Source organism: Falco punctatus (assembly GCF_963210335.1).
Source record: "Falco punctatus genome assembly, chromosome: Z".
Taxonomy (NCBI): domain Eukaryota; kingdom Metazoa; phylum Chordata; class Aves; order Falconiformes; family Falconidae; genus Falco; species Falco punctatus.
Genome location: NC_137586.1, coordinates 64,816,002 through 64,842,998, shown reverse-complemented (window position 1 = coordinate 64,842,998; position 26,997 = coordinate 64,816,002). Strand labels below are relative to the sequence as shown.

At 39.7% G+C, this 26,997-nt stretch overlaps 1 protein-coding gene across 1 annotated transcript in view; it reads left to right on the top strand.

The window, feature by feature from the left end:
* The window catches only part of PRDM6 (PR/SET domain 6), a 79,421-nt gene that overhangs the window by 4,629 nt on the left and 47,795 nt on the right, over nucleotides 1-26,997 (top strand). The window contains exon 3 of the mRNA XM_080372655.1: nucleotides 5,652-5,959. Coding sequence (XP_080228781.1) covers nucleotides 5,652-5,959 — 308 coding nt within the window. The remainder of the gene's footprint in view (nucleotides 1-5,651; nucleotides 5,960-26,997) is intronic.

Below are 26,997 nucleotides of genomic sequence, written 5' to 3'. Positions count from 1 at the left end.
ATTTTACATCATTAGTTACCCAGCATCCTTAAACATAGCAGATAGCCATACATTAGATTGAGGTTAGAGAAGGTGGTGACTGTTTATTTAGGGTGATAAAATGGTCCATCAGCAGTAATCTCCATCGATATGTGCCACCAGGAGATGAAGGATGAGGGGACAAGCCACAATTAATTGCCCTATAGTTTTGTAGGAGAGAGTGGAGCCGGTGCGGACTGAACTTCGATCTCCTCTCCCAGAGCCTATTCATCATCTCCACATTGTATATGGGGGTCTCTCAGGGGCAGGGGGTGGCAAGGTTTATCTACACACAATATTCTACCCTTCTCATACCTGACACGGAAATTTAATTCATTCATACTTTCAATCGAAGGCAGGGAAAATCAAGCCCACCTCCCTCCACCCGCTCGCAAACGCAGCCCGCTGGCGGGACGGCCGCCCCCCGCCGGTTGCCCCGCCGGGCTCCGCCCGCTGCGGGGAGCACCGCGGGGACCGGGCACCCGGCGGCGGCGCTTGCGGCACTGCGGGAGCACCGCGGGGCGCGGCGGGGCCCCGCTCCCCCTGCCCTGCTCCCCATGACCCCGCTCCGCCGGCCCGGCTCGGCCCGGCGCTGGAAGCCCGGTGTGGGGGGGGGGGGGGGGGGGGGGGGGGGGCGGGGAGGGGACGGACGGACGGACACAGCGTCCGGGAAGGGTCGGGCAGGGCCGGGCGGGGGCCGGGACTCGGTGCCGTCCGTGTGTCGCTCCGCACCCCCATGCCGCGCTCCGGCCCCCGGGGCAGCGGGCTAGGCTCGGCCCCGGTCTCCGCAGCCAGCGTTTAGAACAAATAAACGAATAAATAAAAGGAACCCGAGGGGGAAAGTGCACCCGCGTCCCGTCCCCCCGACAGCCTGCCCCAAGCCAGGCAGCCCGCGAGGAGCCGCCATTCACTTTCTCAAAAAGGAAGCTGACGCCAGCTCGTCGGTGGGGAAACTGAGGCACGAAGAACCCGTGATCCCTGAGAAAGCTCCAGCCCTCAGGAAAGGAAAGGGTTCTGCCTGGCTCGGCCCACCCTCCCTCTTAGCTGCGCACCCGGGCCCAGGACGAGGGACCAGCTGCAGTGATTTATGCTGGCAAGTGAGTAATTCCGTGTGAAATGATGGCCACTTACACCGGATACCTGCGTGCTCGTGGTGAATTATGAAGCCGGGGGTCAGAGGCCACCCTTCTTTAATACCAGCAAACTGCAGGTATCCAGTATAACTGCACCTTTGAAGCACGTTATTGCTGAGACAAAAATGTACTTCTTTCATTTATTGTTACAGCTGGTTTGCTGGTTAAAACACGATGTTGGACCCTACCTTTCACTGACAAAAGCTTTGTCCTCTCAGATTTCCTTTAAAATATGCAGTAGTAGTGCTATTTAGGTTGGAGAGTGTTTAGAATTATAATTTGGGAGCAATGATACGTCCTTTCCCTTTTGCTTAGGTTTAGTTCTTTAAGTGTATTCACATGGAACTACAGTACTGGCATCACACTGTGTTCATTTTTATGGAGGCAAATAAATGATAACATATTGCACTCCTCCCAAAAGAACCACACCAAACAGTTCCACTAGGAGAGCCTTTAATTTTTTTTTCTTGCTTCTTCCTTGCCTTAATCCTCCCATCTATAGAGCATGAAGGTATAAAGCGAGAAACTGACCTCGTTCCAAGGAGCCTGGCTGCATCTGGGCCTGCGATGGAGCATTGCCACTGACCTTACCTTCTACATCTTCTAATTTCATCAGGAGACACTGTGCTCTGGCTGCAGTACTCCTTGCTTTTTCCATTTGCAGCAAATCCCTCAATTTTCTCACATTTCTTGGTTCTTCTTGTCTTGATTTGGGGCTGGACTGGTGCTGTTAACAGCCAGTGGAAGTATTAATTTCAGCGGTCCTTGGAGGAGGCTTGTACTCACACCACTGTTCTCTGAGGCTGAAACAGGAGGAAGGGCACAGTACATCTCTTCTTGTTGCCTTGTGTGGCCGTGCTCTGGCTAGCTCACCCTTGTCCCACTATGTCCCTTTTACATGAACTTCCCACACTCGTGTGGGTCTTAATGGTTGCCATCCAATTTTGAGACTCTAGTGATACCAGTGGACCACAGCAGTCTCCCTCTCAAAGCAAGCCCTGTCTTTTCCATCTGTTATTAAGCAAGTTGGTGCGCTGTATCACATTCTGCTTTGCAGTATCCGTGAAGATGATGCTGTTGATCCTTTCTTGTGAGGCACAGTAGCATGCAAGTCTTGAAATACTCCCTTCTCCCCCTATCTAATATTAAGGACTTCCTTCCCTTTTCCTCCAAGGCAGAGGAATACACTGCTTACAGTGACAATCTTTAAATGTGTAACATTATTGAAAGTGTACTTGGGTCAAAGCCTTCCATGTATCGTTACACAAAAGTTAGTCACAGAAGAAGAAAAGATGCATAGTAACATTTTACTCAAGGCATGGTAAACTACACCTAGTAGGGCTTCCACTCCTTATAACATTTATGAGGAATTTAAAGAATTTTGTTCATACCATTGCATAAAAACTAAAGATAGATGTATAAAGCATAGAACTAAGAAGAATTTCAGTACTGCTTAGTATTAAAGATAGACTTCTTCCCTCTCATCAACAAGCCATAAGCCAAAACAGTTTCAGAAGATGTCCCATTTTCCAAATTTTCAGCTTTGGCAGGATAAAGGGAAAGGAACACAGCAGGAGATCAGATACTGCTGCTGCCAAGCATTAAGACATTACCAGTACTTTTGGATAGTGGAAAATAAATATCACCACGTGTGACTTTCTGTAAGGGTAAATGACAGTGACACAGGGTGCGTTTATATTCCTTGTAAATTTCTTTTATTTCTTTTCCTTGAAAAGGTAGAAATAAAATGTTTTATCCACAGTTATGCACACATATTGTCAGGACGAAGCAAAGAAATCCTTGTTCTAGGGTGGGTACTGAAAGTTGTGTGCATAAAACATTATGCATATCTGGTGGCAGGATGCAGGAAATTGACACTGAAATCGCCTGAGTGGAGTCAGGAAGATGCCTTAGCATGTTTAATGTAAGTTGCTACAGAGACACGGTGTCTCCAAGAAAGCTGTTAATAATCAGGTAGTTGTGAGGAGAGTTATGCATCTAGAACATGGCCAAACAGTGCAAACAGGTCGGATTCGAGGGCCTGCCCTGAGTGCTAATTGACATCACGGTTAGACATCCTCTCTTTAAGCCCTCAGTTTTCCTGTCAGATGTTTTCTTTCTAACTTGCATGGTAAGGTGCCAGATTGGTTTAAAGTGTACACACATGCCAACCTGTTTGGGCTTGATTTTTTTTCTTTTTTTCCTATTTGAGATCCCTTTCCTGTATGATCTCCAATGCCAGACTCCAGTGCAGCCCCGAGATCTTTGGATATGCCAAAAACACAGGGTTTCTTGATGACTGGTTTTGAAGAGGAAAGAAAAGATGTGGTGATGCCTCACTTTCCAAACTAGCTGTGGAAATAAAAACAACAAAAAAACCCCAAACCCTGGCATGTACTTGCTGCCTTTTATTCATCATGCCTGGGAATGACTGTAGGAATATCTGCTGCATAATAATCTTCTCTCAGGACTAGCCAGAAAGCTTTTCCCTGGGGTCCTGCAAATCTCATCCTCCAGCCACCTCTAATTGACGTGGCTGAGCGAGCAAAACCCCTCTGCAGTTGTGGCTTAACCCAACGAAAGAGTCATTTTGCGACAGGGATTGTATTGTTAGGGAAAGGCTTTAACCCTCCAGCCAGAACGCTTCTCCGCGCGCCCGCGCCCCCCCCTCCCCCCCATAAGCACGGTACCCACTAGGGGTCTTTGTCTTGCAGCTGTTCTGGTGTGCTGTGGTGCTGGCAAGGGCTCTTCTTCCCTCCTACCTGCCAGCCCTTACGCTGTGTGACATGTTAGGGATGGTATGGGGTGAGTTTCATACCCAGGCTGCCTTCTGCAGGGGCACCCATCAGCGTAATGTGCAACTCCAAGCTTCCTTTCTTGCTTTTTGGTAAGATCTGTAATTGATGTTACGGGTAAAGAACATGAACAGCTGAGCAGCAAGTCGGGACACATGTATTTCCTGAAAGACTTGAAGGTGTAACAATTTCAAGGGAAATTAGCTTCCACATGTAACTTTCAAATATTTTCATACTGCTGAATGCATAATTTTTGTATGGTACACTTCAAAACAGGATGGCAGGAAACAGTGCTTAGAAAGTGTGTCTAAAACTGGGGAATGAGAATAGAGGCCATATTTTGAAAATGCAGCTTTTATTATCCTTTAGCAGCTTTTACTGAATAAAGAGGAAGGTTTTCCTTTGAAGACCCTGCAGGAAAGAGGCCTACATAATACATAGTATATCCACCTCAGAAAGAAGAACAGCTGAGTCAGTCCCCCTGAGAATTGAAACTGTGGTTACAGGCAATCTAGCAAGTCTAAATTTGGCTTAGACCAAGGAGCAGTCCAGCTTCTGTAGTGAATACTGTGCTTTATTTTTATAAGAATGGGTGCAGGTTGTATAAAATTATTAGGGGAAGATCTAGGGCTTGCTGCATGAGTACTATGGCATAGTTATTGTTTTTCCTTTGTATTTCTGGAATAAATATTTATGAAAACCTTTACTCTGCTACAAAAGTGAAATGTGCAGAAGATGGTAACCTATTTCTATAGATTTATTGTTACACTAACTCAGCATACCTCAGAGAAATGGATTTCCTGAGCATGAAACATTTTCCTGGAAGTTGAGCATTGATGGCATGTGCAATAGCGTGCAGTGGAAACATTTAACCAAAATTTTCTTTGCTCAAAAAAGAAAAATCACAGTAGAATCTTCCCAAAATGGAGAAACATCATCTGTTATTAAAAGCAGTTAGGGAAATCAACATTTTCACAAACTGGCCTTTTTCATGGGAGCTGCTGACAAAACCAGACATGCCTCATCTACATGTACCAGGCAAAGAACATGCATTCCCATTCAGTAAAAATTTTCAGACACGTGCTGGGAATCAGTAATATTTGCTACATAATTTTAATATAAAGATTAGATTTGGCTATAAGGAAGTAAATGTCCATGCATGCTCCAATTTATCATTCATTATGCTCTGTTTTATTTATTTTGTTTTCTAAACAGACAGGCATGCGCACACATGTTAATACAAAAACTAGAGCGGATGTTCAATTGAAACAAGGGTGAAATTAAGTCCTGTTCCAATTAAACTCTTGGACTGAGCTGTGGTAAGGTAAATGAGGGGGACTTCTAAAGCCTTGTGACTGTGTTTTGAAATGTCTCACCAAAACACACTGGGATGGTCTAAATGGGTTATTTAGCCAAAAAAAAAAAGAATCTTAAATATCCGTGTTAGAGCAAATGAGTCTTGGCATGTCTGTGAACACACCAGGCTTGCGAAACGCAGGGTTTCTGCTCAGCCTTTGTAAGGGCTTTGGTGAGATTAGGAAAACCGTCTGGAGTAGCGTGCAAAAGGACACACTGAATGTAAGTACTGAGCTGCCATGAAATGATGGGAAAGATAGAGGAATGTGCATGACCTTGCCCGTGGCAGTGATCAGGGTGGTGGCCAGCAGCACCAGACTGATAGCGTTCTTTCCTCTTGGCCCCGCAGGATGCGACATGTGTGCTGATAACCGCAACGGCGAGTGCCCCATGCACGGGCCCCTCCACTCCCTGCGCCGGCTGGTGGGCACCAGCAGTGCTGCTGCAGCCGCCCCTCCACCCGACATCCCGGAGTGGCTCCGGGACCTGCCCCGGGAAGTGTGCCTGTGCACCAGCACGGTGCCTGGCCTGGCCTACGGCATTTGTGCGGCGCAGCGGATCCAGCAGGGCACCTGGATTGGGCCCTTCCAGGGAATCCTGCTCTTGCCAGAGAAGGTCCAAGCAGGAGCCATCAGGAACACACAGCATCTCTGGGAAGTAAGTTAGCATCTTTCCTTCCTTGTCAAATTTGATTGTTTTGAGGTAGATAATGAGTGTAGTTGTATGTAGTACTGGTACCACTCACTAGCTGTCAAAAAAACCAACACAATTCAAGTAAGCTGACCCTGCAGATTTGACAATGTAGCCAGTGCAAGCAAAAGCCTTGCTGTGCCCGATGTGGCTAGAAAACCAGTGGTGACTCCAGAGCTCCAACTAGTTTGCGTAGGAAGAGCTGATTGTTGCAGGTGCTGTAACGCAGCGTAGAAAGAGACATGACCAGAGAGGTCTGAAGGCTGCAACACCAGGTGCTCCTTACATTTTGACCCGAGTAACAAGAGCTGATGGAGCTCTCAAGTCACAGTACTGGCTGTGTCACCTTAGGCTGAGTAGCACATGTGGGTTAAGATGGCATATCGCACCATCTGTGCCGCCTACAGTCCAAGAAAGCTGCTGAAACAAGTGCAGGAGCCTGTTCCACAGCCCTGCTACTTGCACAGTGAAGGTGTCAGTGCTTATTCACAATTCAGTTCAGCGCTGGTCCTGCATCGACCGTGCATTCCCCTAGTGATGCTTTCAGTGCTTTTCTGTGAAAGCCACATTCAGCCCTTGAAGGTGTTCTTATTTTGTATATGTCACCGTCTTAGAGAGGGTAAGAGTGGTAACTGATATGACAACATTCAGGCTGTGATAGTTTGGTTTATTTTGCAAGGAACACTGTTGTTTGGCAGAACAGACCATGAACCCGCTATTGTATTCCTTTAGCCGTATAGGGACATCCATGGCTGTTACTGTTGATGACTCTGTAAATTTTATCCAATGAAGCACTGGACTTTTGTGCTTAGGTGTAGTTTGTAGGCAGATGCTAACGGCAGCATCTTGCAGCAAGTTAATGTAGAGAGAAAAGACAGCATATGCTTATGTTACACAGAGAGCTAATAATTAATAGGGAACATTATAATTCCTGTGTGTGTCAGTACTTATTTACAGAAACAGCCTGCAGTCTGCCTAGGCTTTTGCTATTCATTTCTCCTCTGCTTTGTGCTGGAAGGTGTAATTTCTTAGTTCTGCTTAGTCCTTTGTAGTTGCAGCTTCTGCTCACCTCAAGACTAACTGCTATGGAGTCTCAGAACAAATGTGCCCGTAAATCTGCAGGTGGTATTTAATCATCTAGACCAAATCCAAACCTTCAGAATATAAAGGGTTATGCTTGCTGGTTAGAAACCTGACAAGGAGTCCGTGAAGATGCAAAGACTGTTTTTGCTGTCTTCTGTGGGCATACAGTAAAAGTGAATGGATTTTTAAAAGATACCTGGCTTGGTGTTGCGGAGCCAGCTTCTGCATAGCACTTGTTCACAGAAAACCTGTGAGTGTTGTCAGCTCTTCGGGACTGCTGATTAACTCTTGTAATCCTTATGTTCTATCTTTGCATACTATCTAATAAGTGTGGCTTCTTTCTATGAGTAGGTGCTTATATTAATTTTCTATATGGAAACAAACAGTAATTAACACATCAGGATCTTTGCCTCAAAGTATTTACCCAGAAGAGCTGTTGTGGCAAGAGGGAGATTTTCACATTAAAGGGTAAAAGATCAGTCTCAGAACACACCTAAATGTACTCAGTAAAACTGGATGACTTGCAGTCATTGGGAGTTCTGTTGCTGCCTTCAGCGGAGATGGAATTTCTCTTTTATAGCCGATACTAACAAATCTGACTTAAATCTGTTCCTACCAAAGCCCGGTGATTATAATGAGAGCATTTTGGGATATGTTATTAATCCAATATTTCTTTATGGAACACTCTATAATGATGCTGGAGGCTGTATTTTCATTGTTAAGAGGGGTTTTGTGGTTTAGACTGTACTAATTAACAGAATATATAGTTATAAAATAAGCTTGCCAGATCATCAAGTTACATAAACCACTGAAATTTAGCTAAAATAAATGGAGTTAGAGAATTTTACATTACCCTTAAATACTTACATTATTGATTTTTTTATTATGAATCACTTTTATACAAGTTAATTTCTTAATATAGAGAATAATTCTTTAAAATAGGCAAGAAATTTTTAGTCTAATTTCAGGTGAACTTAAACATTCTTTTAAAGCAATGAAAGAAGGAAAGTTGTGAGGGTAAAGCCAAAAGCAAAGAAGAAAACGATGTTAAATAAAAATGAGAAATAGTACTGATGTATATGCCAGACTCAGACCATCGATGGGTGTCAGCTGAATTTTTGTGTCAGTTTGCTCTTTGGTTTTTAACACACATTTTCCTATTGGCTAGCAAAATGAGTGTGTATATTTTAAGGGAATTATCTTTAAAATAATTAAATTTAGTTTTTTTTGAGGGGAGGTGCTGTGGGCAGCTCATGGTCTCAGATTATTTCTGTTAGCAGCAAAAACTGTTAGCAAAGAATCACATACTCTAAGCTCTAGCTAAAAGTTTTGGCCATTCCTTATTTGTTTTTACTTTCCATTTGGTATGTTTTATCTATTAGAGAACTAATGTTCAATGAAGAAAAAGTATAGCAAAAGAAAGTAGTCAGAAAGTGTATGTGATTTTATAAAGATGGTCTATGAAAATAAATCAAAGCAATTGGAAATATGTATCTGAATAGTCTGTGTTCTTTTAGTCTGTATGGTATAGGAGTGTGGATTCACTGTAAATCTAGAGTGTCTCATCATTATCCTTTTAAAAAGTTGTAGCTTTAGGCAATTATCTTCCACTGCTCTTTTAAAGATAGCTGCAAATACAAGCATGTCCACAGATCTGTTATTCGGCATTAGGTCTTGATGAACTTTACAGGGAGAACTTGTCTTTCTTAGTACCATAAATAGCATTCTGATGTTTTTTCTCTCAGCCCTGCAAAGCTGATGGATATTTATTTTCATTTACAGTTCTTTGATTCAGTGTGCACCAGAGAAATGGAAGGGCTATTGCAAAGACTTTTAAGCACAGTTACTGATTTGGTGGCTTTTTAAATTCTCTTTGTTGTGGGAAACATCAGAAGCACTGCATTTGATGTATAGTTCAATGTTATGGAAATATGCTTCAGTCTGTCTGCACAAGTGTTCCCACCATGCTCTCAATGTTTGCTTTGTATGTAATTCATACAGCATAATGTACAGTGATTCAGAGTAAATTGCATACCATTCCATTACCTCACAACAGGCCTTGACACCTATGGGTGTTCATGGGAAATTATAGAGTTTGCTTGCAATCAGCCAAGATAATTTTTTATAACTTACAGAAAGAACAGCCCTTCAGAAAGCCAGAAATATTAGTCATTTTTAGTTGTAGTTCTTTTTTTTCCCCTTTGGCCCACTTCTATCCAGTCCAGGGTTTGCTTGTATTTTATAAAAATACAATAAACTCTGATTTGTTTAAAACAAAAACAGGACTGGGTGTATTAAGTAAACACTCTCTTTGGTAATACAGGCATTTATTCCAGCACTGCTTGATAGTATTTTATTTCTGACCTTTTTTTTTTTTTTTTTTTTTTTTTTTTTGAAGTAATGAGAACAATCCTTTTGTTATTGTAAGGAAAACAGAGACTTTCTCAGCAATTAGGTCTTACTGATGAGAATGAGATAATTTTCCCCTAATGTGTTTTGTAATAAAGAAGTGAAAAGGCACACTTGATTCCAACATATATGAAAGCATTATCTCAATTATTAATGTATCCTTACTCCCTGGAGATAAATTAATCTAGTTGCGCATGGTTTCCCCTTTCTGTTTAACATCAGAATTTAATAACAGTAGACTTAAGGAATGTATACGATATACACTTAAATTCTATTAGAATAAAATACAGAAGTTTAAAAGGTTTATATGGTTTAGTAGTCCAAGTTTTTCAGGCTCCAAACTTTAAACTGTGAATTCTGGAAACAGCTAAATCGTAAACAGTCATTTTCCCTGCAAATGCAGTTTAGATGAAAAAACTTCTACTGACAGATGTATCAAAGGATAGAAACTTCCAGTTTCCTTTTCTTCATTCGCCTGATAAAGAGTTTGCTGTCTTTCTTGATTTTTTTTTTTTTACTCAGAGGTCAAACAGTTTTTTTTTTTTCTTGGAACAGCCCAAGTATGTCAAATATATTGTTTCATTTTATTTTAACTTGACTTAAATTAAGTGTTGCTTTTCTAGAAGAAATGTTTTTTCATATGTTAGTCTTTTTACAGGGATGAGCAAACTATGCATATAGCAGGACATTCATTAGTAATTACAAAATAGTAAACCTGTATTCCTGATTTTCCCTTAAATGGATAGGATTAACTGCAATACTAGAAAGTGTGCATATTATATTAAGAAAATACCAGTTGGGGACTTGGCCTTTTTGTGCCTCATCTGAAGTCAAAGAAAACGTTGCCTTCGACTTCATCTGGGCCAAGGACAGGCGTTTTCCTGGGGCACACGCTGGCCAGAGTCCGTGCAGCAATACTGTATACATTTCTGTATAAATTAATATGCAGAGAGAATACTTACCTTTCAAATGAACCACTCATTGCAGTTATGGTGATAGATTTGTATTCAGATTCTCAAGGCTGTAGTTTTGTAGTTACAGCAAAGCACTGGGGGATAGAATTATGTGCATGCTGTAGTTCTATTAAAGTGAAAATTATGTTTCTCAGCAATCCATCATCTAGTATTCTAGACTGCTTGTCAGCCCAGTTTCAAATATGTCATGTTCATGAAATTCAAATAATTTTGTGTTGAAAAAAACCCCTTAGTTATATTAGTACTATATCTTAAATTATGCAGCGTAACAGCTGGTGTCATTCTTTTGTTGTTTTGTTTTGCCTTTTCTGAGGATTTTGTGTGGTGTACCATGCTAGCATTTATTTTCTATTAAAAAAGCCCAATAATTTATACTTTTACATGGATTTTAAGTTCATGTACTGCCTACTGGAAATATCCCTAATGTTGTGTTTAGGAGCTTGCTGAGCTGAAAGTTCAGTAAGAGCCTATTCAGCACCACAGCTTCTTTAATTTATGTACCTTAGCAGAAAATTGCGCTAAGCCATTATAAAACAGCTTGTAACATTAGTATTTCTGCATCAGTTAGTATCACATTTTTCCAGATAACTTTTGTAAGTTAGAGATTCCTTACTTAGCATCAATATAAAATTAGTCTGATCTGAAATATAAAAGCTACTTTGTGTTTGGTGATTCTTGTTCTTAAAGCTAAACTAAACCTTCATATTTCTTGTAGAAAACTTGTGAGTTTTGTAAGGATTTTTCATGCCGTATCTCGATGTCTTCTCCATGTCTTCTCTATGTTTATTCCATGTACACAAGTTATCTGTTGTATGCTGGAGAAGATAAATAAGTCTAAGCACACGTGCAACAAAATAAATCTAATTTGGCATGAGGACTGATTCTCTTCCTATTTAACAAAGTGAAGTTTTGAATAAACTTTGGTGGGGACTTGGATACAGCCCCAGAATCTCAACAGCGTAGCTGAAAGCAAAAATGCCGTGGACTGCACGGAACATGCATGCATCCAGAAACACACTATCCTCAGAAAGAAAATATTTTCTAAATTGCCAGATCATGCAGGGACTGTCTGCTTTTCCATGGCACATAATCGCACCTTGGAAATTTTATCATGTAATACATAAAAATACTGAGATGGAACACAAATAAATATAAAATCTCATTTCTGTCCTTATTTGACCACTGCCTTTCCATATGGCTCAAAAGTGATCCAATCACTAATCTTACAGAAACACTTGACCTTTTTTCGTTGTTAGTAAAAGCAATTTCCATTGTAGATGAAATCTGGTTTGTAAGGCCTGAAATTACTCTTTATGATACCATTAAAGTGAATTATTTCTATTGACTTTTGATTCAAAATGGGTGAATAAAGGCAGTATTTTAATGAGGTATGTGGATATCCAAAATGTGTTACGTACCTGATGCCAGTAATATATTGGTTATAGATTTGATAAGCCGAAACTGCAGCGAATGCTTTTCAGGGTGGTGGGGATGTTCAATATTTTGCAGAACCGTCTCAGTCACTGGTTTATGCGTTTTGGTCCCCCAGGTTTCACAGCATCAAACATGCATGGACTTCAAAATGCAGACTTTCAAGTAACCACTTAACATAAAAGCTGGAAAATTCAGCTCAGGGTACACTTCCCTTCCACGCATTTGGCACCTTTTTCAGATAAGTTACAGAATTCCATTATCCAAATTGTTACACATGTGTGACAGAGGTTGACCTTTAGTCATGTCAATCCTTTTTGTGTAGGCCTCGGGCTCCAGCCTAATGGCTCAAAGCCTGATTTACTCACTGTAATAAGGGCAGGAGGTCGAGCAATTGTCAGCTTGCCTGCTCATACTCGTCTCAGAGCCTGGTTGAAGGCTGTTAACACAAAGCTTTTCAAAGTGAATTTACAACCACCACCACTGACAGAGGCCAATCAGTACACCATAAATGTCAGGTTAGTGAGATTGAGCAGTAAGTAAAGTACTGGCAGCCCACTATTGGCTGAAATCAATTGCTTAAGGTTTAACTGAGAATAGCAATCCATGTATAACTACGCCTGCAGAACTGGCTTAAGTGTGGAGAGCAAGTTGGAGAGTGGGTTAGGTAGAATTACCTAACAGCAGCAGCCATGGCACCAAGCGCTGCATTTGTTCTCCTTCCATACAAATAGTACCTGCACTGGTGTGATTCATGGTTCAAATGTTGTTGGACATGCCTCTTAGTTATAGAAATAAGATTATCCTTTTTTATGTATGAAAAAAAAAAAAAACCCAAACAAAGAAGAATAAGTGTGTGCTATCTTACCTGGACAAAGAAATCTGGGAAATCTTTTAATGTATTAGTTTGGTAATACTCAACTGTTTGTTGGTTCCAGAGAAAGCTTTTTCATATGGAAAGTGTGGCTTTTTGCTATTGGCTTGTAACTGGAAACTATCATGGAATTCACTAATGAGTGATTATGTACCTGATGGTCTGAATATCCATGAGATGTAGTTACCCACAAGACAATGTTTTTATCATTTTGTGTAGTGACAGCTTGGACAACAATTCATTTGGCTTTGAAAGCATCAGCATTAAAATGTAGGAATCCATTAAAATGCTGTATGCCAGGATTTATAAATTAGGCAATTTCCTTGATTATTGCAATCATTTACAAAATTGATTGTCCCAGTGTGGTATAGGCAGATTTCAGCAATGATCATTGACAACAGGCACATCCTCTAATATCTATACTCATTGTTCCTTAAAAGAAAAGCCACTCTACTACGAGGTTATTTTCCAACTCAAGGTTAATTATGCATTGAAATAGTATACTAATGTAGAAGATCACACATCTTTAAAGGACAACCACATCAGCTATTTATAGACTGTAATGATAGCTGGAACACTTGTTTTTTCTTCGGTTTGTAAGTCATTTGCTGATGGCCCAGGCATTCACTTGAGTCTGTAGTGCATATTCTCTTTGTGATCCGTTATTGAAAGGTAAATATTTTTGGCAAGTTGCAGCTGTAAATATTTATTTGGTTGAAGATTTAAAAGTCAATAATGTGTTTTATTTGTTGCATCTTAAAGTTCTCATTAACCAATAGATATAGCATATAGTAACTAGATTTGGGTCAATTATTTCTGCAAGACATAATAAAGACATTATGCCACAAAGCAAATAGGTCTAGAAGTTTTCCTACATTACAACAAATACAATAAAGCCACAAAATGCTAGCCACCAACCACAAAACCACAGTGCCTTCTACTTGCGTGAAAATAAGCAATATGCATGGTAAAACCCTATCAATGCTAAACCTTTAAACGCAGGTGATTACAGTATATTCTTTTTGCAAACTGTAGACAAGGTTCAGTCATAGCTGGCAACAAGCTAATTTGTATCAGGCCTCATGCAGATCATGAGCTTCCAGGACTAATATCCTGCAGTGGTTAATCAGTCCTTGCTCAGACAAGATAGCCATTGATGTCACTAGGAACTTTGATTTAATGAGGTCTTCAGGCATGACTGAATAACACAGTATCACTTTAATCATGATTCTTAAATAATTTTTTTCCAGGATAGGTCAACCATTCTCGCAGACCCCCAGAGCTTCCTGCATATTGTCTGCCCTTGTCCATACAATGACAGTAACATGCAGTTAATGTAAAGGTACTTTTGTATAAATACATTCATTTGACCTAAAGATAATATTTTACTGTGAAGAAAGGGAGACTTGCATTGCCAGTGGCTGTGTAGTAGTGCATTGTATTTAGTTAGATAAATATTAGCATCTGTAACTCATAAATTTATTGTTTGTACCACATTGCTTATTTTTTGCGTGAATTTAGCAAGATGTACATAAGCGATTTCATATTTAATGGTGATTCAACCTGGTACTTTCTGTGTAGAGACCTAGAGGTGTATAAGCAAGCAAATGTGGTAACCCCAGGACATTTCTAAACATCTTTTGCTTTCATCTGTAGAGCTACAAAGTGGAGAAAAGCAGTTTTATCGTGAGTACAAGAAACTCCTACCGAAATACAGGCCATATGAAGGCTCTGTTCTTTATGTTGTTCACCTTTAACAAAGCCCTGAATTTGGAAATAGAGTAATGGTCAGTATTTGTTACAGTCCTAAACTGGGCAGGGCAAAATAATCCTACATTAAATGCAGTGTCAAGTATAAAGCAAATGAAGTAAGCAAATCTAGTGTTCACCATTTTTACCTAGGCTAATCCTTCAGTTGTGTAAAGGTCAGTATTTTTTGAAAAATGGTTTTTATATACTTTTTGCCTGATGCCATGTCAGCATTCACTGTGGAAGGCAGGGTATTAATTTTTATCAGTCTGTCAAAAGAACTTTTATAGCAGTACGGATTGGTGACTGATGCTATTTTTAGACCACCAATTTACAAAAAAAGCTTACCATTGAAGTAAAAATAAAATTAAAAAAAGTCTTCTGTTTTTTATATTTCTCTCTTTCTATTTCTGTTTCTGTTTCTATTTCTATTTCTATTTCTATTTCTATTTCTATTTCTATTTCTATTTTAAGTTGGCTTGAATTCTGTCCCCATTTCCATTGCTCCAGTAAAAGAAGGAGAGGAAAGACATGCACGACTACTTAGAGAAAAATGAGAAGGACTAGGGTATATGTTCTTTATTTGTAAGATCAGTTGCTAATAAAGCACATCTTCATTTCCAATTGGAGATGTGAAATTTTGCTGAGCTACAGGTATTTCCCTGGGTTTCTGTTAATTCATTTTATTGTGACCAGCAAGATTTCAGTGACAGCTGTGGTAGCAAAGTGACATTTGTCCACCTCTAAAAAAATAAGCTGCCTTTCAGAGCAAACATTCTGGGAAGGATTTGATATTTGATGGGAGAAAAAACCCAACTTTTTTAAAAATACGATTCTTATCTGCAAGGTAGGGTCATTCTCCATTTCAGAGCTGGAAAACTGATGTACAGGTGGGTTAGGTGCCTCTAGATGATGTATGTTTGGAAAGTTCAGGAAGAAACACAAGCATTTCATCAAAACAAATATGTTTATGTTTAACTAATGGAAAAATATCATCAGACTACTTAAGCAAAACTGTTAGGCTTAAAAGTTTGATTTTTAACATTATTTTTTTTTTTTGTGCAGAAAACTGGAGGTTACATATTAGTTTTTTACCAGCCTTATTAGAAATGCACAAAAAGTTACACAGACTTAGAAATTTCACTTAAAGCTGCTGTAACCCTTTAAGGCAGTTGGCAAAGTGTACCAAGCTAAGAACTCAGTTGTGTTTTCAGCAGTGTTCCCTTCTTCATGGTCCCAAACCTGCAAATCACTAAGTACCATACTCTGGTTCCGGCAATTTGCTGTCGAGAGGTGCTTCCTGAGAAATTTGAAGCCTCATTTCTGCGTTGGGACCAAAACTTTTCACCCAACTAAACTTCTTCTGTTGTTCATGGACCAACACAGTAGAGTTTAATTTGGGGTAGATCTTTCAGCATATTTAAAAGTCAGGTAAGGAGTTTAGGAAGCTCAGTTTCTGATGCAATTTTATCACAATTATAACCAAATTGAAGATGAATGTTGGCATTTCCTTAGACCCCACACTAATTGTAAAGAGGCTTAGGAAAAAAATGGGTGCCATATTAATGTTCAGATCTTTGTATCTATGTTGTCTCATCTGGATGTCATTCTTTTCTCTGATCAAACCAGGATCACATTCAAGTCACTTGGAATAAGATGTAGTTTTCTAGGAATATTAACTTGCTTGCCTCTTTGTCCAGAATGGTACCTATTGCGTCCTGAGTTTAAGGATTTGGTGAATTTCCAACAGTGAGAGTTCTCCAGCAGAAACCACATGGCCTGGGCTCAGGGGTGTCTCTAGCCCACCATATGGTGGAACATATATTAGAGTAGGCTACGTATCTGAGTCTGGGTGGGCTTAGACAGTAACTCTGGCTGAGTAGCTATTTGACCTTGGGGTCTGCCATTCCCAACAAAAGATGGCTAAGGGTCAGGCTGAGGTCTGCAGCCTCCCTTTCCTCCAAAGACTACATTTGTCTGTCTCTTTTCTTAACCTTTGTGGGCTTTTGTTTATTTAATAAAACGTTAATTTTTATGCCCTAATTACCCAAAAGTGACATGTCCCAGAGGCAATAGTATTGCAGTTTTACTTCATTGTTTGAAATGCATTTTTCCTATACTTTTGGAAGGCTAATTTGTCTACAGTTTCATTGTTCGCTGCCAAGCCAAATCAGATGGCTTCTTTTTTAAACATATAACAACTGTCATGTTAGATCACTTTAAGGGCTTTGTAGGGTCTTTATCTGCTTAATCCTTCATTCTGAGTTTGTATTTTTTTTCCACATTATTACTTATCTTTTCTGAAATCTCACAGGTCCACATACTATACTTTGCACTATTCATTCCCACTCTATGGCCTGCATGGCTGTATTTATGATCAGAAATAGCTAGTGATCCCTCTCAGGACGCTATCAGTCACAATATGAAATAATGACAGTAGCCACTGAAGATGTTTGTGGCAAGGCCACCTCCCTGCTCTGAAGCTGAGCGGGACACTGCTCCCGTACCGCACCCAGCCACTGGCTGGTGGGTAGTTCAGGAAAAATGCTCAGTTCTCTGTCATGTTGACTTTCTCATCATCTGTTTTAAGGGATGAAAGACATCAAGAACTTAAACTTGCTGCTATATCCATGGAGAAAACAGCCATCTGAAGTGATAGTTAAGCCAAGGCAATTCCATGTCTTGGCAATATTTATGATTAGAGACAACCTAGTGAAGGTACAGAACACCGTGGTTTTTATTTTACTATTTTTTACCTTTTTTAACTTTTGTTGCATTATTTTTTATTTGTAAATTATTTTTACTTTTGTATTAAATTCTTATTTATTTGATTATTTATCACTGTAAAAGTCTTACATTAAGAATTAATTTTATGATTTCTGAAAAGTTACCTTAGTGCTTTCTAGAAAAAGGGCACACATTCTAGCATTTCCTTTCTGTGTGGCAGGTGATATAATTTATTTGGAGAATTAGCAGTGAGTTTGCTTACTGGAGAGCATCCATTTCTAGTTCTAGCTGTCATCCCACATAAACTGTGGAAAAAAAGTATTTCCCTTTCTCAGGCAAAGCTGGACTGTATATACATTAATATTTTGATAGTTAATTCCCTTGCTTTATTTAAATAATGCTACAGTCAGTATTTGCAACTTGGTATTAACTTACCTGGTAGATCTCTAAAAGAAATAATGTTGAGAAATTTCTGTGTAAGAAAGAATGTAGTGCAGCATCGAAGGATCAGCTTGCCACAGACTGAAAATCTGACGGAATTTCTCCCTCCTTCATACTCTTTGAAGGTCTCAACATAAAAACCAGAGTGTTAGATACCTTATATTCTGCTTTTCCACAGCAAATTCAGGTATCTATAGAGGCTGAAAAAGTGGAGCTTTAGATCGTAGTGAAAATTGGGGCAACAGACAGATGCAGACTGCTATAACAATGTTTGAAGACGATGGAGAATATGACAGCAAGGCAATGTAATGCTGGTGAGTTTGAAGAAGGAGCTGAGGCTCTCTCAGACTGTGACTCTTGTAAAAGATTACTGCTATTCTTTCTCTTTGTTCTCAAAGATTATGGGTAATTTCACCACTCTCTCACAAAACAGGCTGGACTTGTCTCATAAGCATTACAGTGCTGTTCTATCTATTATTCAGTTTTTGAGCTGGCACTGTCTGATGATGAGTTGTGGATATCCCACTGAAAGTCATAGGCAAAACGGTAAGAAATTATAGCATTCAGAATTAACAATTTTCTCACTCATGTTCTCATGGTTTTCTGCTCTGGACTTCTCCCACTCTCTTGTTGATTAAATATTTTATCTAGTTTAAGGTTTCAAAATCTTGCAAGTACTACAAAAGGTAGTTGGTTTTTTTCTTTGAGCATGCAAAGCTTTACTTAGAGATCTTTTAGTGTGTCCTTAGGAAATATAGTATCACGCCAAGGGTGGACCATGGCTAGGCGCAACTGAGCACAAGCTCGCTGTGTTTGTGGTCTGAGCTGACCAGACAGAAGCCTGCTGTGGACTGGAAGCCATGTGGGAGTGTGTCTGTGAGCACAGTGCCATGCCCAAGTGAACAAGTCCTGGCAAGGTTAATTGTCTTTATGGGCTGAAACCGGATTGTGCCCAGGCAGTGTTTATTATGGTTAGAGTGAACTGGATGTCTGTGCCTTCTGAAATGACTTTGACCTGTGACTGCTGGGGAAAATTTTTGACCAACACCTTACTAGATTTTCTGAAAAATTAAAGATAAGATAGACTTCCACTTTAGCTGCAGGTCATGTATCCTAGCAGTAGTACTGACGAGGCTTGTTAGTGGTTCCAAGTCAATCATGAGCAAATGGTGTAATTGCAAATACTAGAGAAAGTCATATTCTGTGCTTTATAATAAGTCAGGTTTGCACTAATGCACAAGCCAAGTCAGTAGTAACATTTGCTAAAAATGTTCACAAATCATATGGTTGAAAGTTGAATAGTTTCATGTTAATGACTTGAAAATTCGTAGTAAACTTCACTAATTTAAGAAAGAAACCATTTACTGTGCCTAGTTACACTCAATTGGGTAAGAATATTCTTCTTCTGTGTGCATTATGGCTATAAATAGTACAAATGGAGGCTGTAATGGTGTAAACTCATACCATAATGTCACTGCATGATTCTGAGTTTTCATTTACTCACTTTGGCTTTGTCGGGAGCTGGTGGTGTTCAGGACCTTACAGAAAGCAGGGAATGGCTTCCAAGATCAAGACTTCTGAGTTTGGTCCCCAGGTCAGATTGCAGGATTTTTTAGGTCTTTTCATTCTATGTTTCATGGTGATTGTACTTGCTAGTGAATAAAAATACTCCAATGGTTCTCCCCATTCCAGCAAAACAAAAATGATAGGTGTTTCAAAGAGGGCAGATATTTTAAATTCATACATCAGTCTCTTAAACTTTCCATCCTAGAGGAATCTGTTGGAAAGGCAGCAGGGGATGAGGAGAGGGACCGTGACACTCTGCATGAGTACAGGAATTTGTTTTTGAATTGCCCATGAGCATTATGGCATTTAACTCTCCAGCAGAAGCATTACGGTAGCTATAAGTTACATAAATTGAATAGTATCATGGGACTGAAATATCTTTGAAGAGTTACCCTATGGCTGGAGTTGATTTGACTTATTTGTATGGATATTTAGATACAGAAACCTGCAGACTAGCTTTTTCTAGTCAATAGATGGGACGGGCTAGACAAAATAACATGGCTAGAGGCTGACCTTAGACAAAATGCATCTCAAAAGAAGAAGTTAATTATGTTTTTCACTAGTTAAACATAAGGATATCTTACTAAAAAGGGCAGGTACCTTACTCTGACTCTTTAAAAGCTCATTAGATGTGTCAAGTTCTGCATTTTAGGGTTGGATCATCTGAGCCTTTGCCTTCATGGTATGTGAACCTCCAAACCCTTTGCTTTACCTCCTAGGCCATATATGAGGAGAGCAAGACTGCCTGCATCTTCCTTGTAGCACTTTGCATAAGGGTCTTATCTTCAATGGAGCACTTAATTGAGAATTTCCTCCTTCAGCCATCTAGGTAGATTCTGCTTTCTCTTTGCTATTTTGTGGGGCCGGAGAATTGCCATGGGGATTGGGCCAGGGACAACCATTTGAGGTATTAGTCTTTCATTTCACAGCTAGCATATATGTGCCCTGGGCTGACTGCCACCATCCTTGCAGGTTTGTCACGTTCTCTGCAGCTTCGGATGTGGCTGTCTTGGCTTGCTGGTTCATCTGGTCATTTCTTGCCTTAGCAATTCCCTGCCATTACAGAGGCATCAGATACACATGGCATACTGGTCCTCTCTCTTTTTTCTGTGCCTTTTCCTGAATGGAAGATAATGGCCTATGAAGAACAGTCTGAACACTGAGCAGTCCCTTCTGACTTTAAAATCTGTGAAGCTATGAAGCCATCCAAGAAAAGTTACTGTGTCTGTGTAAACCTTATCAAAACTGAGCTCTGCTCATTCTCCCAAGTAAGAGTTTCTGTGCTTATAAATTCCTCTCAGCCTCCTTTTCTGACGGAGTGCAGTACATCAGTGGAATTGTCTGATAAAGATAGGGGGAGAGGAGAGGGATTATTATAAAAGCCAGCCATGGGGCTTCTGCCCAGAAGTCTGCATATTTCCCTTATACATGAAGGCGCATATACAGACTGCAGCTTAACCGAGCTCCAGAGAAATAACAACATGGAAGAAAGAGCAACAGTAGCTCTGAATTTTCTTGCAATGATCCTATTGCAACGATGCTGAATGGACATGCAACTGTATACCACAGCCCCCCCAGCTGTCACTTTGGCAAGCCTTTTGATGAATTGGATCTTGATATTTACAGAATCTATTAAAATACAGCCCATCATGTGTTTGTTTATATGTTGACAAGATGATGTACACCCTGTGGGTCAAGGGTGATGTGAACTGTTTTGGTGTTCTTGTCAAAGCAGCTAAAAAAAGAGCATTTAAATAATTTTTGTAGAATAATTGTCTAAGAATGTAAGAGAAACATACAGAATTCTTACTTTGAAAAAAAATCTCTACTGGTCTGACACAAAAATCTGAGCTTGTTATCAATCAAAAAGACTTTCTTACTTCTTCTCTAATATGTTAGAAAATTGGCAGCTTAGATAGAAAAACAAATAGCAAAATTAAACAGAAAGGAATTGATTTAACTACTTGGGTGGTTTGTCCAGTACCATATAAAATTTTTCACTCGGGCTTGTCACTTATTAAGTATATTTTCTTAACAAGTGAGGCTATACAGCACATACAAAATCTTGCATCATCTTGCTGTAAATATTCCAGGTCAGAATCAGCTTTATGAGGGTATCAGATGTATTTCTTTGAACATAATTCATATGTGTTTGATTTTTCTTTGCAGTTGTGAAGAAAAAATACTGTCTGAAATGAAATCATGTCAATCTAGTTGCCCCCCCAGATGTGCCTTATAAATCCAAATGTGGCTGTATCAAGGGCATTACCTGTGTAAAAGTGGACCCCAAATTCATACACTGAAGGATTCCAGAGCATTCTCCCAACTTTGTTGTATTGCTATTAGATTACATTGTCATGAAGTGGGCTAAGAGCAAAGACAACCTATTGTAGAAGAATCTCTTTTCATCTTATATTTTTATTGCTTGTTTTTTTCAGCACCTTGGAGTCGTGTGCCTCAGAAATAAATAATTCCTCTCCCAACATAAAGCTAACACATGGTAATTTCAGTGCCATAAAATGAATCATGGAAGAGAGCACGTAAAGAAGATGAGTTTCAGGGGAAGAAAGGAAATACAGAGTTTTCTCAGATTTGTTATGTGCATGTTGTGAAATTTTGAGGTACTGGAATGCTTCACTGTTTTAGAAAGGAATGGGTGCATTCGGAACACAGAGTGGAGCTGGGGTGGGAAGTCTGAGAGAGAAGAAGGATGTGTGAAGGTGAAAAAGAAAGGATAGGTGGGTAAAGGGAGGGAAAGGAAGAACTGAATCTAGGCAGTGTGAGAAAGAAGGGATCAGGAGCGTTGTGGATGAGGAACACAAGGTAACTGCTGGACATGAGCAGTCGTGAGATGTTGTGCTTAAGTGGTAGTGTTGGCCCTCATGTCTCCATTGAGAAGAGGGATGAGGGGAATAGCTTGTGTTATCTTCAGATTTCCTCTTTCTAAAGGGAGCAGGCTGTACTGAAAGCTTATTCCTGAGGCTTTGGGTCCCTCGGAAAGCTGCCCCTTGGATCAGATCTAGGAAAGGAAGCAGAGCAGGCTGTTCTTTTGTTCATGTTACAGAAAGGAGGTTCAGGGCTTTTCTGAGCTGAAATACTATTCCCCCCTCACCACCTCCCCCACCCCCCCTTCCCCCTGACCCATTCTTATTTTGTTATATATTTCTGAGACTGTTCTGACAAAGTAAAGTGCTTATAACATTCAAAGTGAAAGCCAAGAGCCTTCATCCCATATCTGCGAACTTCTCTCTTCCTCTTTATTCCTTCAACTTGCTTAGTCTTGCTCCAAAAGCAGTACATTAAATATCTTTCTCCCCCTCTCCCCCCTTTTTTTCCTTTTTCTGTTGGAACTGCCAGCAATGAACCAGTTAGAACAAGTTGTGAGATTGCAGTCTACAAACCCTTGCCCAGATGGAGCTGAGTTGATACCACCAAAAGCAAGGGCATGGTCATCAGATGCTAATGCCCTTTGGTCACAAGGGATGTATCTGCTACCCTCTACAATGAAGTATTGGGCTGAGTTATTTCTGAATGAGCTATTGCACCTGCGTGGCACAATATAACTGAGTTTTCAATATTGTTAACCTGGATGCATCATCGCAGTGTGTCCAGGTGTGATGTATTAGGCTGCATTGCATAATGTTAGCAATTATGCAGTTCTGAAGCCACCCATCTTCTGCTCCTGAAGCCACCCAAATCAGTGATCAAGACTCTGAGCAGAGCTCAGTGATTAGACTGAATAGAAGATGTTAGTGTCCTAGGAAGAAAAAACCCCATGTGTTCCAATTTGCCTGTTGTGCTGAACTGTTTATTGGGATGGTCTGTAATTACATGCCACAGAACTTTCAGGTGCATGGTATATGCAAACCTCAAATAAGAAAATCTGAAACTGCATGGTGTTCTTTTTTCTTTTTTTAACTTAGAGTGTTAAACTGACAACCAAATCAGAAAAAAATATTATCAAACCAATGACAAAACTTGTGCTTAATTTATTGGAAGCTTACATTGAGTTTTCATGTGTAACATTTAAGCACTTAGCCAGTACAGTGCAAAGTAAAGAAGGGAGGTGAATGTGATTTAAAACTGAAGGTATATGCAAAAAAATCCAATTCTGTTATTTTATTTTATCCTATTTTATTCTATTTTGTTTTTCTTTATAAACAGCTAATAAAGGTCGCAGTAAACTGGTACATGAATTACAGACAAATGTCACACTTGTATTACATTTTCCAGATTTTCCAAGTTTGTCAGACTGAATGCTTTTTGGACAATGTTTCTGACAGTTTAATTAATTATAATGGAAATATAACTAAATACTCATGCCTTTAACTGTATTCTTTGGCAAGTATTACACTTTATGAAGAACTTCATAACTCTAAAAAGGAAAGAATCCAATACGTTAGTTAAGCTTTTTCATTTTTCTTAATGGTCTTTGTTATGTGCTTTCTTATGTGGGAAACAGACTTTCAGGCAAGAAGAATGAAAACAAGAAAGAACCAAAGAAACTTCTCTTCCAGTGTCATGTTAATGGGCTGTCATGAGCCTTATGAACAGATTAGCTTCCATTTAGTGAGTGTGCTTAGAAATAAGGAGGTATGGTACAGGATTTAGTCACTGGTTATAGATACATAATCCTCGGTGTTAAGGTCAGATGTTAAAAAAAACCCAAAACAACAGCCAAGTTGCCTACTTGTAACTGCGGTTGCTTTCACCACAGGCTACTAAGCTGTTGTCCATGGCTCCCTGGTGGTCTGCAGGACCTTGCAAAACGTTCTGCAGATTACATGGAGGACTGAGTGCAAAGGAGTCTCACTAGGTGGTATAATCATGAGCTGTATTTCAGCACCATCATGACAGATGCTTTCTCTGACACAAGACAGGACTTGCACCATGCCTGGTGTTAGCATTCGACTAGGGTTTCCACATACATGATTAAGGATGGCCATGTGTTCATCAGACAGTTGTTTGCAAATGCCATATTTATGTACGCAGGCACTTGGTTTGCCTGTGAAATCTTGTCATAGCTGAACACCAAATGTCAATATGGGGCATGGGCACAGCTCACTTCAGCCCAGTAAAAACTGGCCTTCGTTGCAGCTGGTTGCACTGTCTGGATAATAAGATTGTGTCAAGAGTCACTAGATGACACTGTTACATACTTTCACACATTCTTTTTTCTTAGGGCTTATGTTCATTCTTTGAAGATATTCTGTACTCTCTCCTGTTAGTTTATACTGCTGCAAGCACCAGAATGACTTTCTCTCTGATTAAATCTTTCTGACTAGACTTTGCTGGAGGCCACAGTTGGTTCTTTGTTTTGGACAAGACTGAATATAATTTGCATCCCAAAGACCCAATTTTGACAGCAATGATTTCTCCTCTGTTAAGAAAGAGATCTGCAATGACCTCTGCCTCTGGAGAACTCAGAAGTTTTTCATGTCCACTGTGGGATGACGCTGTGGTGGCACAGGGACTGTTGGGTGATCTGGTGTGGTGCCTTTGGAGAGAGCGGGTCAGCCAGGGGAGCCACAGCTGCTTTACTAGAAACCTACCTGTCCTCCCAGTTCAACCTGGTTCTGCCATAGAGTGATGTACTGTTTGGAGCTACTGTCATGCTTTATGTGGAAACTATGCTTTCCCTTGGCCTTTCTCCCAGTGGAGGGATAAGAGCCTCTGGCCTTAAGTAAAGCCTTTTTTCTCCTCCATCTGATAAGATTGAAACAGTTAGGCTCACTAGGTTCTATTATTTTATGCTGTCATTTGCAACGTCAAGATTTTGCTGCAATGCAAGCAGTGGTATGCAATTATTGTCAGGCTCCAGACATACTCATATTCTTGCCACTCGCATATTATCTCAAGGCTTCCAGAGAATGACTTGAGGCATTCCAGCCAGTCAGGTCTTGAAATTAAAATTGAGTGGAAGTGGCATGGTTTTAGTATTTATTTTATCTTTTTACTTTTAAGCGTGTGTCTGAAAAGCTTTCCCAACACAGTAGTTTTGCGAGCAATATGACAAAAAGTGCTATATTTTATTTTCTTTTATATTTGAGTTGCCCTGCTGGAATCATTTACTGGGTAGGAAAGGTCATTTTAGGGAAGCAGCTTTCAGCAGCATTACAACCACAGCTCTCCTAAAAGCTGCTGTTGTTGCTGTTCACTGTACCAAAAAAAAAAAACCCAAAACCCCAAAACAGAGAAGTATATTTTAGAAAGAAAGCTGAAATTAAAACGAACAAAAAAAGAATTATATTCCTTTCATTAGTTCTCCTGATTGACTGACAGCATGCTTTCATAGTCCAGTCATAATAGAGGCTAAAAATTTTTAAGACTGATATGATGTGATACATTTATTTATAAATGTATTTATATAAAGATGGTGTTCTTGCTTTGCCAGTAAAAAATGCACTACAATTGTCACACTCCCATGTGTGATGATAAAAGATGATAAAAATTGTTTATACAATTTCTTTTTTCTCAAAGACCCTGAAAAAGCAACCAATATCGAAGCAATACAAAAATGGCTGACTTTTTTGAGCACTAGTCTCAGTGAACTCCATCCAGGGTGTGGCAATTTATAGCAGGTCGTATTTGCAGTCTCAGTCATTAACATTCGATATCAGTAAGTTAAGTATCTGGTCTAAGTCAGTTAACCTTGCTTATGATGTATTGCCCTCTGACAGTGCCTGTTTCTCTCATTGTCGCTACAAGGACATTGGGTAATAGGGTGAGGTTATATACTTAACCTTATTTGGTTAATGTTATGTAAAATGAATCCTGCCTTCAAGTCACTAAGAAACTTCATTTTACACTGTAGATGAACAAAGGAAATAATCAATAATGCCCCAATATTTATTATCAGTTTCCCCTATTGTAAATTCACTAAGGGCATGTAATGTTGAAACCAAAGATGTGTCTGCACCTCAGGGCAGATACAAGCCAGCTGGCTTTAATCGAGGTAATTATTTCAGCCTTATAAATAATCTAACTCCAGCAATACTGAGCTTACCATGAGATGTAAAACTCACAGTAAAGCATAGTAAATAGTCTTTAAGTACATCCCATGCTGCTGTGATTGCCCTGCTGTCATGGCCCAGATAACTAATTTACACCTGGAGAACAGATTTGTCTGCATCAGTCCCAGTCACTTTGATTGCAGTGTAGGCATGCTCTAAATCAGTAGGATTTTTAATCTATGATTATACTTCATACACATAAAAGCAGAACTGGGCTGGTATCTTTTCTATGCAATGCATCTGATATGTCTACTAAAGCAAAGGCTGCCTAATTTAAGTGTTCTCTGTTTTCCACATGTAGAACCACCAATATTTTATTGGATAGTATTTGTTCCTATTTGTAGCCATCAGAAGGTCAGAAGAAGTTCAAAATGGCATGATGAAGTTTATCAATTTGTTTGGAAAAATGATCTGGTTATTGGCATAGCAAGTTATATTAAATTGTTTTGGTTGTATGATACAGGATTTTTATATCAATGCCATATTTTAAATGTATTTATAAAAGTTGAGCTTTGACTGTTATAGTTCAGATCTGTGCAGTTTCGTAGTTGAGACATTTGCAAATTTACCATTAAAATGATTTTGGCAGGGACCAAACATAGATGCATTTTAAAAGAAAAACTTTGGATAATTGCATCATGATGGATCTTTTGAGTCCTGTTCGTTTCTGCTCTCTAAGATATTAAATCAATACAAATCTCAGGACTGACTGTATGCAATATGTGAGTGATGTATGTG